Source organism: Oncorhynchus gorbuscha, unplaced genomic scaffold, assembly GCF_021184085.1.
Source record: "Oncorhynchus gorbuscha isolate QuinsamMale2020 ecotype Even-year unplaced genomic scaffold, OgorEven_v1.0 Un_scaffold_7867, whole genome shotgun sequence".
Taxonomy (NCBI): domain Eukaryota; kingdom Metazoa; phylum Chordata; class Actinopteri; order Salmoniformes; family Salmonidae; genus Oncorhynchus; species Oncorhynchus gorbuscha.
Window position 1 is genome coordinate 2,050 of NW_025751166.1, and position 13,140 is coordinate 15,189.

The window sequence follows — 13,140 nt, forward strand, 5'->3', positions numbered from 1 at the left end:
ACTCGGTAGAGCAACAGACAGGCGACTCGGTAGAGCAACAGACAGGCGACTCGGTAGAGCAACAGACAGGCGACTCGGTAGAGCAACAGACAGGCGACTCGGTAGAGCAACAGACAGGCGACTCGGTAGAGCAACAGGCAGGCGACTCGGTAGAGCAACAGGCAGGCGACTCGGTAGAGCAACAGACAGGCGACTCGGTAGAGCAACAGACAGGCGACTCGGTAGAGCAACACAGGCGACTCGGTAGAGCAACAGACAGGCGACTCGGTAGAGCAACACAGGCGACTCGGTAGAGCAACACAGGCGACTCGGTAGAGCAACACAGGCGACTCGGTAGAGCAACACAGGCGACTCGGTAGAGCAACACAGGCGACTCGGTAGAGCAACACAGGCGACTCGGTAGAGCAACAGACAGGCGACTCGGTAGAGTAACAGACAGACAGGCGACTCTGTAGGGTAGAGCAACAGACAGACAGGCGACTCGGCAGAGTAACAGACAGACAGGCGACTCTGTAGTGTCAATTGATTCTTTATTTCTCCTGCAGCTGAATTAGACACATCATAGGTACATCCTCCATCTAATGACATAGGACCAATCCCAAATAGCACCCTAGACCCATGACAGTGAACCATGGGCCCATAGGGACACATCATAGGTACATCCTCCATCTAATGACATAGGACCCATCCCAAATAGCACCCTAGACCCTTGACAGTGAACCATGGGCCCATAGGGACACATCATAGGTACATCCTCCATCTAATGACATAGGACCAATCCCAAATAGCACCCTAGACCCATGACAGTGAACTATTTCTGACCATGGGCCCATAGGGACACATCACAGAGGATAGCCGCTATAGGACTCTGGTATAAAGTAGTGCACTATATAGGGAATAGTGTGCCATCTGGTCACATTGCCTACACAGCACATCCTTCAATGGTAACTTAGTGTTGTAGTGCCGAAGTCGTTTCAGAGACAAAACACCTATTATTATTATTATTACATTTAAATGAAAAAAACACACTGATGTGGAATGTGGTACATCCCGGGGTCGTCAAGTTGACCTATGACCCTTCGTTTACATAAACATCCCAGGGTCGTCAAGTTGACCTATGACCCTTCGTTTACATAAACAAACAATCAGCGGTAATGTCAGCTCAGAGAGGGTGTGTGTGTGTCGGTGTGTGTGTGTGTCATTGTGTGTGTGTGTGTGTCGGTGTGTGTGTGTGTGTGTGTGTCGTCAGTGCTTTTTTAATCAGATACTTCTTAGCGTGGTCAGACTGTTACTGGCCGCTTGGAGGGGGGTTGTCAGGGAAACGGGATGGGGGGGGTTGTCAGGGAAACGGGATGGGGGGGGGTTGTTTAGCTGGTCCTTCACATGATCCTCAGCCCCTGGATGGACGCCTCCAGACTCTGAGGAGACAACAACACATTGGTCAATAACAGAGTCCTCTGTCCATAACAGTCTACTGACTAAGTCTGGTCTTCAGCCCCCCATGTTGTCCTCTGTCCATAACAGTCTACTGACTAAGTCTGGTCTTCAGCCCCCCATGTTGTCCTCTGTCCATAACAGTCTACTGACTAAGTCTGGTCTTCAGCCCCCCATGTTGTCCTCTGTCCATAACAGTCCACTGACTAAGTCTGGTCTTCAGCTGAGGGCCATGTTGTCCTCTGTCCATAACAGTCTACTGACTAAGTCTGGTCTTCAGCCCCCCATGTTGTCCTCTGTCCATAACAGTCCACTGACTAAGTCTGGTCTTCAGCTGAGGGCCACGTTGTCCTCTGTCCATAACAGTCTACTGACTAAGTCTGGTCTTCAGCTGGGGGCCATGTTGTCCTCTGTCCATAACAGTCTACTGACTAAGTCTGGTCTTCAGCCCCCCATGTTGTCCTCTGTCCATAACAGTCTACTGACTAAGTCTGGTCTTCAGCCCCCCATGTTGTCCTCTGTCCATAACAGTCCACTGACTAAGTCTGGTCTTCAGCTGAGGGCCACGTTGTCCTCTGTCCATAACAGTCCACTGACTAAGTCTGGTCTTCAGCCCCCCATGTTGTCCTCTGTCCATAACAGTCTACTGACTAAGTCTGGTCTTCAGCTGAGGGCCATGTTGTCCTCTGTCCATAACAGTCTACTGACTAAGTCTGGTCTTCAGCTGAGGGCCATGTTGTCCTCTGTCTATAACAGTCTACTGACTAAGTCTGGTCTTCAGCCCCCCATGTTGTCCTCTGTCCATAACAGTCTACTGACTAAGTCTGGTCTTCAGCCCCCCATGTTGTCCTCTGTCCATAACAGTCCACTGACTAAGTCTGGTCTTCAGCTGAGGGCCATGTTGTCCTCTGTCCATAACAGTCTACTGACTAAGTCTGGTCTTCAGCCCCCCATGTTGTCCTCTGTCCATAACAGTCCACTGACTAAGTCTGGTCTTCAGCTGAGGGCCATGTTGTCCTCTGTCCATAACAGTCTACTGACTAAGTCTGGTCTTCAGCTGAGGGCCATGTTGTCCTCTGTCCATAACAGTCTACTGACTAAGTCTGGTCTTCAGCTGAGGGCCATGTTGTCCTCTGTCCATAACAGTCTACTGACTAAGTCTGGTCTTCAGCCCCCCATGTTGTCCTCTGTCCATAACAGTCTACTGACTAAGTCTGGTCTTCAGCTGAGGGCCATGTTGTCCTCTGTCCATAACAGTCTACTGACTAAGTCTGGTCTTCAGCTGAGGGCCATGTTGTCCTCTGTCCATAACAGTCTACTGACTAAGTCTGGTCTTCAGCTGAGGGCCATGTTGTCCTCTGTCCATAACAGTCTACTGACTAAGTCTGGTCTTCAGCTGAGGGCCATGTTGTCCTCTGTCCATAACAGTCTACTGACTAAGTCTGGTCTTCAGCTGAGGGCCATGTTGTCCTCTGTCCATAACAGTCTACTGACTAAGTCTGGTCTTCAGCTGAGGGCCATGTTGTCCTCTGTCCATAACAGTCCACTGACTAAGTCTGGTCTTCAGCTGAGGGCCATGTTGTCCTCTGTCCATAACAGTCTACTGACTAAGTCTGGTCTTCAGCTGGGGGCCATGTTGTCCTCTGTCCATAACAGTCTACTGACTAAGTCTGGTCTTCAGCTGAGGGCCATGTTGTCCTCTGTCCATAACAGTCTACTGACTAAGTCTGGTCTTCAGCTGAGGGCCATGTTGTCCTCTGTCCATAACAGTCCACTGACTAAGTCTGGTCTTCAGCTGAGGGCCATGTTGTCCTCTGTCCATAACAGTCCACTGACTAAGTCTGGTCTTCAGCCCCCCATGTTGTCCTCTGTCCATAACAGTCTACTGACTAAGTCTGGTCTTCAGCTGAGGGCCATGTTGTCCTCTGTCCATAACAGTCTACTGACTAAGTCTGGTCTTCAGCTGAGGGCCACGTTGTCCTCTGTCCATAACAGTCTACTGACTAAGTCTGGTCTTCAGCTGAGGGCCACGTTGTCCTCTGTCCATAACAGTCTACTGACTAAGTCTGGTCTTCAGCCCCCCATGTTGTCCTCTGTCCATAACAGTCCACTGACTAAGTCTGGTCTTCAGCTGAGGGCCACGTTGTCCTCTGTCCATAACAGTCCACTGACTAAGTCTGGTCTTCAGCTGAGGGCCACGTTGTCCTCTGTCCATAACAGTCTACTGACTAAGTCTGGTCTTCAGCTGAGGGCCACGTTGTCCTCTGTCCATAACAGTCTACTGACTAAGTCTGGTCTTCAGCTGAGGGCCATGTTGTCCTCTGTCCATACCGACCAGGAATGTGTCTCTGTCTGACTCTGTCTGTCTTCTGTCTGTGCGCCTCTGTCTGTGCCTCTGTCTGTGCGTCTCTGTCTGTGCGTCTTCTGTCTGTGCCTGTTCTGTGCGTCTCTGTCCGTCTCTGTCTGTGCGTCTCTGTCTGTGCGTCTCTGTCTGTGCGTCTCTGTCTGTGCGTCTCTGTCTGTGCGTCTCTGTCTGTGCGTCTCTGTCTGTGCGTCTCTGTCTGTGCGTCTCTGTCTGTGCGTCTCTGTCTGTGCGTCTCTGTCTGTGCGTCTCTGTCTGTGCGTCTCTGTCTGTCTGTCTGTCTCTGTCTGTGTGTCTCTGTCTGTGTGTCTCTGTCTGTGTGTCTCTGTCTGTGTGTCTCTGTCTGTGTGTCTCTGTCTGTGTGTCTCTGTCTGTGTGTCTCTGTCTGTGTGTCTCTGTCTGTGTGTCTCTGTCTGTGTGTCTCTGTCTGTGTGTCTCTGTCTGTGTGTCTCTGTCTGTGTGTCTCTGTCTCTGTCTGTGTGTCTCTGTCTGTGTGTCTCTGTCTGTGTGTCTCTGTCTGTGTGTCTCTGTCTGTGTGTCTCTGTCTGTGTGTCTCTGTCTGTGTGTCTCTGTCTGTGTGTCTCTGTCTGTGTGTCTCTGTCTGTGTGTCTCTGTCTGTGTGTCTCTGTCTGTGTGTCTCTGTCTGTGTGTCTCTGTCTGTGTGTCTCTGTCTGTGTGTCTCTGTCTGTGTGTCTCTGTCTGTGTGTCTCTGTCTGTGTGTCTCTGTCTGTGTGTCTCTGTCTGTGTGTCTCTGTCTGTGTGTCTCTGTGTGTCTGTTACCTTGAAGTCCCAGATGGTCATGGCTCCATCGATGCCCGTGGTGCAGAACTTACGACAGTCAGACTGGTCTCCCTCATAGATAGAGACCTGACTGGAGAGACAATATAACAGGGTCAGACTGGTCTCCCTCATAGATAGAGACCTGACTGGAGAGACAATATAACAGGGTCAGACTGGTCTCCCTCATAGATAGAGAACTGACTGGAGAGACAATATAACAGGGTCAGACAGTCCCTCTGGTCTCCCTCATAGATAGAGACCTGACTGGAGAGACAATATAACAGGTCAGACTGGTCTCCCTCATAGATAGAGACCTGACTGGAGAGACAATATAACAGGGTCAGACAGTCCCTCTGGTCTCCCTCATAGATAGAGACCTGACTGGAGAGACAATATAACAGGGTCAGACTGGTCTCCCTCATAGATAGAGACCTGACTGGAGAGACAATATAACAGGGTCAGTCCCTCTGGTCTCCCTCATAGATAGAGACCTGACTGGAGAGACAATATAACAGGGTCAGACTGGTCTCCCTCATAGATAGAGACCTGACTGGAGAGACAATACAGACTGGTCTCCCTCATAGATAGAGACCTGACTGGAGAGACAATATAACAGGGTCAGACAGTCCCTCTGGTCTCCCTCATAGATAGAGACCTGACTGGAGAGACAATATAACAGGGTCAGACTGGTCTCCCTCATAGATAGAGACCTGACTGGAGAGACAATATAACAGGGTCAGACTGGTCTCCCTCATAGATAGAGACCTGACTGGAGAGACAATATAACAGGGTCAGACTGGTCTCCCTCATAGATAGAGACCTGACTGGAGAGACAATATAACAGGGTCAGACTGGTCTCCCTCATAGATAGAGACCTGACTGGAGAGACAATATAACAGGGTCAGACAGTCCCTCTGGTCTCCTGGAGAGACAATATAACATCAGAGATAGAGACCTGACTGGAGAGACAATATAACAGGGTCAGACTGGTCTCCCTCATAGATAGAGACCTGACTGGAGAGACAATATAACAGGGTCAGACTGGTCTCCCTCATAGATAGAGACCTGACTGGAGAGACAATATAACAGGGTCAGACAGTCCCTCTGGTCTCCCTCATAGATAGAGACCTGACTGGAGAGACAATATAACAGAGTCAGACAGTCCCTCTGGTCTCCCTCATAGATAGAGACCTGACTGGAGAGACAATATAACAGGGTCAGACAGTCCCTCTGGTCTCCCTCATAGAGACCTGACTGGAGAGACAATATAACAGGGTCAGACTGGTCTCCCTCATAGATAGAGACCTGACTGGAGAGACAATATAACAGGGTCAGACTGGTCTCCCTCATAGATAGAGACCTGACTGGAGAGACAATATAACAGGGTCAGACAGTCCCTCTGGTCTCCCTCATAGATAGAGACCTGACTGGAGAGACAATATAACAGAGTCAGACAGTCCCTCTGGTCTCCTCATAGATAGAGACCTGACTGGAGAGACAATATAACAGGGTCAGACAGTCCCTCTGGTCTCCCTCATAGAGACCTGACTGGAGAGACAATATAACAGGGTCAGACTGGTCTCCCTCATAGATAGAGACCTGACTGGAGAGACAATATAACAGGGTCAGACTGGTCTCCCTCATAGATAGAGACCTGACTGGAGAGACAATATAACAGGGTCAGACAGTCCCTCTGGTCTCCCTCAGAGATAAACACTACAGTCGTGGCCAAAAGTTGAGAATGACACAAATATTCATTTTCAAAGTCTGCTGCCTCAGTTTGTATGATGGCAATTTGCATATACTCCAGAATGTTATGAAGAGTGATCAGATTAATTGCAAAGTCCCTAATCGCCATGCAAATTAACTGAATCCCCCCCCCAAAAAACATTTCCACTGCATTGCAGCCCTGCCACAAAAGGACCAGCTGACATCATGTCAGTGATTTCTCGTTAACACAGTTGTGAGTGTTGACGAGGACAAGGCTGGAGATCACTCTGTCATGCTGATTGAGTTCGAATAACAGACTGGAAGCTTCAAAAGGAGGGTGGTGCTTGGAATCATTGTTCTTCCTCTGTCAACCATGGTTACCTGCAAGGAAACACGTGCCATCATAATTTCTTTGCAATAAAAAGGGTTTCACAGGCCAGGATATTGCTGCCAGTGTGATTGTACCTAAATCAAATATTAATCGGATCATCAAGAACTTCAAGGAGAGTGGTTCAATTGTTGTGAAGAAGGCTTCAGGGCGCCCAAGAAAGTCCAGCGGCGCCAGGACCGTCTCCTAAAGTTGATTCAGCTGCGGGATCGGTGCACCACCAGTACAGAGCTGCTCAGGAATGGCAGCAGCCAGGTGTGAGTGCATCTGCACGCACAGTGAGGGGAAGACTTTTTGAGGATGGCCTGTTGTCAAGAAGGGCAGCAAATAAGCCACTTCTCTCCAGGAAAAACATCAGGGACAGACTGAGATTCTGCCAAGGGTACAGGGATTGGACTGCTGAGGACTGGGGTAAAGTCATTGTCCCCTTTCCGAATGTTTGGGGCATCCGGTAAAAAGCTTGTCTGGAGAAGACCAGGTGAGCGCTACCATCAGTACTGTGTCATGCCAACAGTAAAGCATCCTGAGACCATTCATGTGTGGGGTTGCTTCTCAGCCAAGGGAGTGGGCTCACTCACAATGTTGCCTAAGAACACAGCCATGAATAAAGAATGGTACCAACACATCCTCCGAGAGCAACTTCTCCCAACTATCCAGGAACAGTTTGGTGACGAACAATGCCTTTTCCAGCATGATGGAGCAACTTGCCATAAGGCAAAAGTGGTAACTAAGTGGCTCGGGGAACAAAACATCGATATTTTGGGTCCATGGCCAGGAATCTCCCCAGACCTTAATCCCATCGAGAACTTGTGGTCAATCCTCAAGAGGCGGGTGGACAAACAAAATCCCACAAATTCTGACAAACTCCAAGCATTGATTATGCAAGAATGGGCTGCCATCAGTCAGGATGAGGCCCAGAAGTTAATTGACAGCATGCCAGGGCAGATTGCAGAGGTCTTGAAAAAGAAGGGTCAACACTGCAAATATTGACTCTTTGCATCAACTTCATGTAATTGTCAATAAAAGCCTTTGACACTTATGAAATGCTTGTAATTATACTTCACTATTCCATAGTAACATCTGACTAAAATATCTAAAGACACTGAAGCAGCAAACTTTGTGGAAATTAATATTTGTGTCATTCTCAAAACTTTTGGCCATGACTAGAGACAATATAACAGGGTGCAGTGTGTGTGTGTGTGTGTGTGTGTGTGTGTGTGTGTGTGTGTGTGTGTGTGTGTGTGTGTGTGTGTGTGTGTGTGTGTGTCCTACGTGATGGAGTTCTGGTGCAGTGTCTCCAGGGCTGTGTGTGTCTGTGTGTGTTTGTGTGTGTGTGTGTGTCCTACGTGATGGAGTTCTGGTGCAGTGTCTCCAGGGCTGTGTGTGTGTGTGTGTGTGTGTGTGTGTGTGTGTGTGTGTGTGTGTGTGTGTGTGTGTGTGTGTGTGTGTGTGTGTGTGTGTCCTACGTGATGGAGTTCTGGTGCAGTGTCTCCAGGGCTGTGTGTGTGTGTGTGTGTGTGTGTGTGTGTGTGTGTGTGTGTGTGTGTGTGTGTGTGTGTGTGTGTCCTACGTGATGGAGTTCTGGTGCAGTGTCTCCAGGGCTGTGTTACGGTCCTCTGTGGTCGCTCTCTTGTCCATGTTTCTGAAACGCTCCATAGCGGAGATGTTTCTAGTGATGGAGGCTTTGGGAAGGTCCAGCTTGGAGACAAACCTCAGGGACCCTCCGTCATCACAACGGAACAGCATGGGACAACAGTCATGACCCTGAGGAGAGACAGACGGAGAGAGAGACAGACAGAGAGGGAGAGAGAGACAGAGACAGACGTCAGGGACCCTCCGTCATCACAACGGAACAGCATGGGACAACAGTCATGACCCTGAGGAGAGACAGACGGAGAGAGAGACAGACGGAGAGAGAGACAGACAGAGAGAGACACAGAGACACAGAGACACAGAGACAGACAGACAGACGTCAGAGACACAGAGACAGACAGACAGACAGACGTCAGGGACCCTCCGTCATCACAGAGAGACACGGGGAGACAGAGAGAGACAGACAGACACGGGGAGACAGAGAGAGACAGACAGACACGGGGAGACAGAGACACGGGGAGACAGAGACACGGGGAGACAGAGACACGGGGAGACAGAGACACGGGGAGACAGAGACACGGGGAGACAGAGACACGGGGAGACAGAGACACGGGGAGACAGAGAGAGACAGACAGACACGGGGAGACAGAGAGACACGGGGAGACAGAGAGAGAGACAGACAGAGAGAGAGACAGACAGAGAGACAGACAGAGAGACTTACCGCTGCCACCACGCTGTTCTCAGAGATGAAGAGAACACTGAGCAGAGGGAGGAACTCTGTCTTCAACTGAGACGGACTGAAACACACACACACACACACACACACACACACACACACACACACACACACACACACACACACACACACACACACACACAGTGATCATTGAACAGAACGGCCGAGTTCCACCACAGTAACACCCCCCCAGAGAGACTCACGTAGATCCCTTGATACCCCCCCAGAGACTCACGTGGATCCCTTGGTACCCCCCCCCCAGAGAGACTCACGTAGATCCCCTGGAACCCCCCCCAGAGACTCACGTGGATCCCCTGGTACCCCCCCCAGAGACTCACGTGGATCCCTTGGTACCCCCCCCCCAGAGAGACTCACGTAGATCCCTTGGAACCCACCCCCCCCCCAGAGAGACTCACGTAGATCCCTTGGTACCCCCCCACCCCAGAGAGACTCACGTAGATCCCTTGGTACCCCCCCAGAGACTCACGTGGATCCCTTGGCACCCCCCCCCCCCCCCCCAGAGACTCACGTGGATCCCTTGGTACCATCCACCACAGTAACCCCCCCAGAGAGACTCACGTGGATCCCTTGGTACCATCCACCACAGTAACCCCCCAGAGAGACTCACGTAGATCCCTTGGTACCCCCCCCCCCCCCCAGAGACTCACGTGGATCGCTTGGTACCCCCCCCCCCAGAGAGACTCACGTAGATCCCTTGGTACCATCCACCACAGTAACCCCCAGAGAGACTCACGTGGATCCTTGGTACCATCCACCACAGTAACCCCCCCAGAGAGACTCACGTGGATCCCTTGGTACCATCCACCACAGTAACAGTGGAGTCGTGTGAGACCCAGGCCAGTCTGTTACCAGACGAGGAGAAGGACACAGAGTGGACCCATCCTCCCCCCGGCACCCCCAAACTCAGCCAGCACCGCCCCGAACGGCATCTTGGACCCCCAAGGGGTGGGGCCGGGCTTCTCCTCCACCTCCTTGATGTAGGCCGAGAAAACCCTGGGGGAGAGAGAGAGGGGGGGGGTTAATATATTTACACCCTGGGGGAGAGAGAGAGAGGGGGTGGGGCCCGGCTTCTCCTCCACCTCCTTGATGTAGGCCGAGAACACCCTGGGGAGGAGAGAGAGGGGGGTTAATATATTTACACCCTGGGGGAGAGAGGGAGGGGGGTTAATATATTTACACCCTGGGGGAGAGAGAGAGAGGGGGGTGGGGCCCGGCTTCTCCTCCACCTCCTTGATGTAGGCCGACTGATCAGGGGTCCGTACGTATCAATACCTACTGATCAGGGGGCCGTACATATCAATAGCTACTGATCAGGGGGCCGTACGTATCAATACCTACTGATCAGGGGTCCGTACGTATCAATACCTACTGATCAGGGGTCCGTACGTATCAACACCTACTGATCAGGGGGCCGTACGTATCAATACCTACTGATCAGGGGGCCGTACGCATCAATACCTACTGATCAGGGGTCAGTACGTATCAATACCTACTGATCAGGGGTCCGTACGTATCAACACCTACTGATCAGGGGTCCGTACGTATCAACACCTACTGATCATCAGGGGTCCGTACGTATCAACACCTACTGATCAGGGGTCCGTACGTATCAATAACTACTGATCAGGGGTCCGTACGTATCAATACCTACTGATCAGGGGTCCGTACGTATCAATACCTACTGATCAGGGGTCCGTACGTATCAATACCTACTGATCAGGGGTCCGTACGTATCAATACCTACTGATCAGGGGTCCGTACGTATCAATACCTACTGATCAGGGGTCCGTACGCATCAATACCTACTGATCATCAGGGGGCCGTACGTATCAATAACTACTGATCCCCTACCGAGAGACGCTGTGTGAATATAGACCCTGATCCTAGATTCAACACTCCTACTGAGAGACCCAGGTATCTTATGTATAAAGCCACTGATGAGGCTGGTCTGTCTCGCTCTCTACTGATGAGGCTGAAACATGGTCTCTGATGGTCTCTCTCTCTACTGATGAGGCTGAAACATGGTCTCTGATGGTCTCTCTCTACTGATGAGGCTGAAACATGGTCTGTGACGGTCTGTCTCTCTACTGATGAGGCTGAAACATGGTCTGTGACGGTCTGTCTCTCTACTGATGAGGCTGAAACATGGTCTGTGACGGTCTGTCTCTCTACTGATGAGGCTGAAACATGGTCTGTGACGGTCTCTCTCTACTGATGAGGCTGAAACATGGTCTGTGACGGTCTCTCTCTACTGATGAGGCTGAAACATGGTCTGTGATGGTCTGTCTACTGATGAGGCTGAAACATGGTCTCTGACGGTCTGTCTCTCTACTGATGAGGCTGAAACATGGTCTCTGACGGTCTGTCTCTCTACTGATGAGGCTGAAACATGGTCTCTGACGGTCTCTCTCTCTACTGATGAGGCTGAAACATGGTCTGTGATGGTCTGTCTCTCTACAGATGAGGCTGAAACATGGTCTCTGACGGTCTCTCTCTCTCTACTGATGAAGCTGAAACATGGTCTGTGACGGTCTCTCTACTGAGGAGGCTGAAACATGGTCTCTGACGGTCTCTCTACTGATGAGGCTGAAACATGGTCTCTGACAGTCTCTCTACTGATGAGGCTGAAACATGGTCTCTGACGGTCTGTCTCTCTACTGATGAGGCTGAAACATGGTCTGTGACGGTCTGTCTCTCTACTGATGAGGCTGAAACATGGTCTGTGACGGTCTGTCTCTCTACTGATGAGGCTGAAACATGGTCTCTGACGGTCTGTCTCTCTACTGATGAGGCTGAAACATGGTCTGTGACGGTCTGCCTCTCTACTGATGAGGCTGAAACATGGTCTCTGACGGTCTGTCTCTCTACTGATGAGGCTGAAACATGGTCTGTGACGGTCTCTCTCTCTACTGATGAGGCTGAAACATGGTCTGTGACGGTCTGTCTCTCTACTGATGAGGCTGAAACATGGTCTCTGACGGTCTGTCTCTCTACGGATGAGGCTGAAACATGGTCTGTGACGGTCTGTCTCTCTACTGATGAGGCTGAAACATGGTCTCTGACGGTCTCTCTCTACTGATGAGGCTGAAACATGGTCTCTGACGGTCTCTCTCTACTGATGAGGCTGAAACATGGTCTGTGACGGTCTCTCTCTCTACTGATGAGGCTGAAACATGGTCTGTCTCTCTACTGATGAGGCTGAAACATGGTCTGTGACGGTCTCTCTACTGATGAGGCTGAAACATGGTCTCTGACGGTCTCTCTCTACTGATGAGGCTGAAACATGGTCTCTGACGGTCTCTCTCTACTGATGAGGCTGAAACATGGTCTCTGACGGTCTCTCTCTCTACTGATGAGGCTGAAACATGGTCTGTGACGGTCTCTCTCTCTACTGATGAGGCCGAAACATGGTCTGTGACGGTCTCTCTCTCTACTGATGAGGCTGAAACATGGTCTGTGACGGTCTCTCTCTCTACTGATGAGGCTGAAACATGGTCTCTGACGGTCTCTACTGATGAGGCTGAAACATGGTCTGTGACGGTCTCTCTCTCTACTGATGAGGCTGAAACATGGTCTCTGACGGTCTGTCTCTCTACTGATGAGGCTGAAACATGGTCTCTGACGGTCTGTCTCTCTACTGATGAGGCTGAAACATGGTCTCTGACAGTCTCTCTCTCTACTGATGAGGCTGAAACATGGTCTGTGACGGTCTGTCTCTCTCTACTGATGAGGCTGAAACATGGTCTGTGACGGTCTCTCTCTCTACCTGCATTTGAAGTCACAGGATCCAGCCGCCAGCAGCACGTTGTTAGGATGCCAGTCCAGACTGAGGACGGTGGAACGGATCGGCTTCTTGATGTGCTTACTCACCCACCTGACACACACACACACAAATTTAAAGAGTACAAAACTATTTAGCCTGCTTCTCCCCCTCTCTCTCAACCCCTTCTCACCAGTCATTATCAGACTCGAAGTAACAGACTGATATGAGTCAGTCCTGTCTAGTCCTCACCAGTCGTTATCAGACTGATATGAGTCAGTCCTGTCTAGTCCTCACCAGTCGTTATCAGACTCGAAGTAACAGACTGATATGAGCCAGTTCTGTCTAGTCCTCAC

The 13,140-nt window shown here is 50.7% G+C and overlaps 1 protein-coding gene and 1 long non-coding RNA gene across 2 annotated transcripts; both read right to left on the minus strand.

The window, feature by feature from the left end:
- Window positions 1-513: 513 nt before the first annotated feature.
- Window positions 514-12,898, minus strand: LOC124029837 (actin-related protein 2/3 complex subunit 1A-B-like; the record flags this gene model as incomplete). The annotated part of the gene is given in 7 exon segments (XM_046341412.1): window positions 514-1,418; window positions 4,577-4,667; window positions 8,245-8,438; window positions 8,989-9,064; window positions 9,807-9,914; window positions 9,916-10,017; window positions 12,791-12,898. Coding segments are annotated over 7 exon segments (718 nt in total), but the record flags the coding sequence as incomplete, so codon positions are not given.
- Window positions 5,148-6,199, minus strand: LOC124029838. The gene is made up of 3 exons (XR_006837854.1): window positions 6,121-6,199; window positions 5,532-5,999; window positions 5,148-5,451 (listed from the first exon to the last, which is right to left on the minus strand). It is a non-coding gene; the product is annotated as an uncharacterized LOC124029838 (long non-coding RNA).
- Window positions 12,899-13,140: the final 242 nt, after the last annotated feature.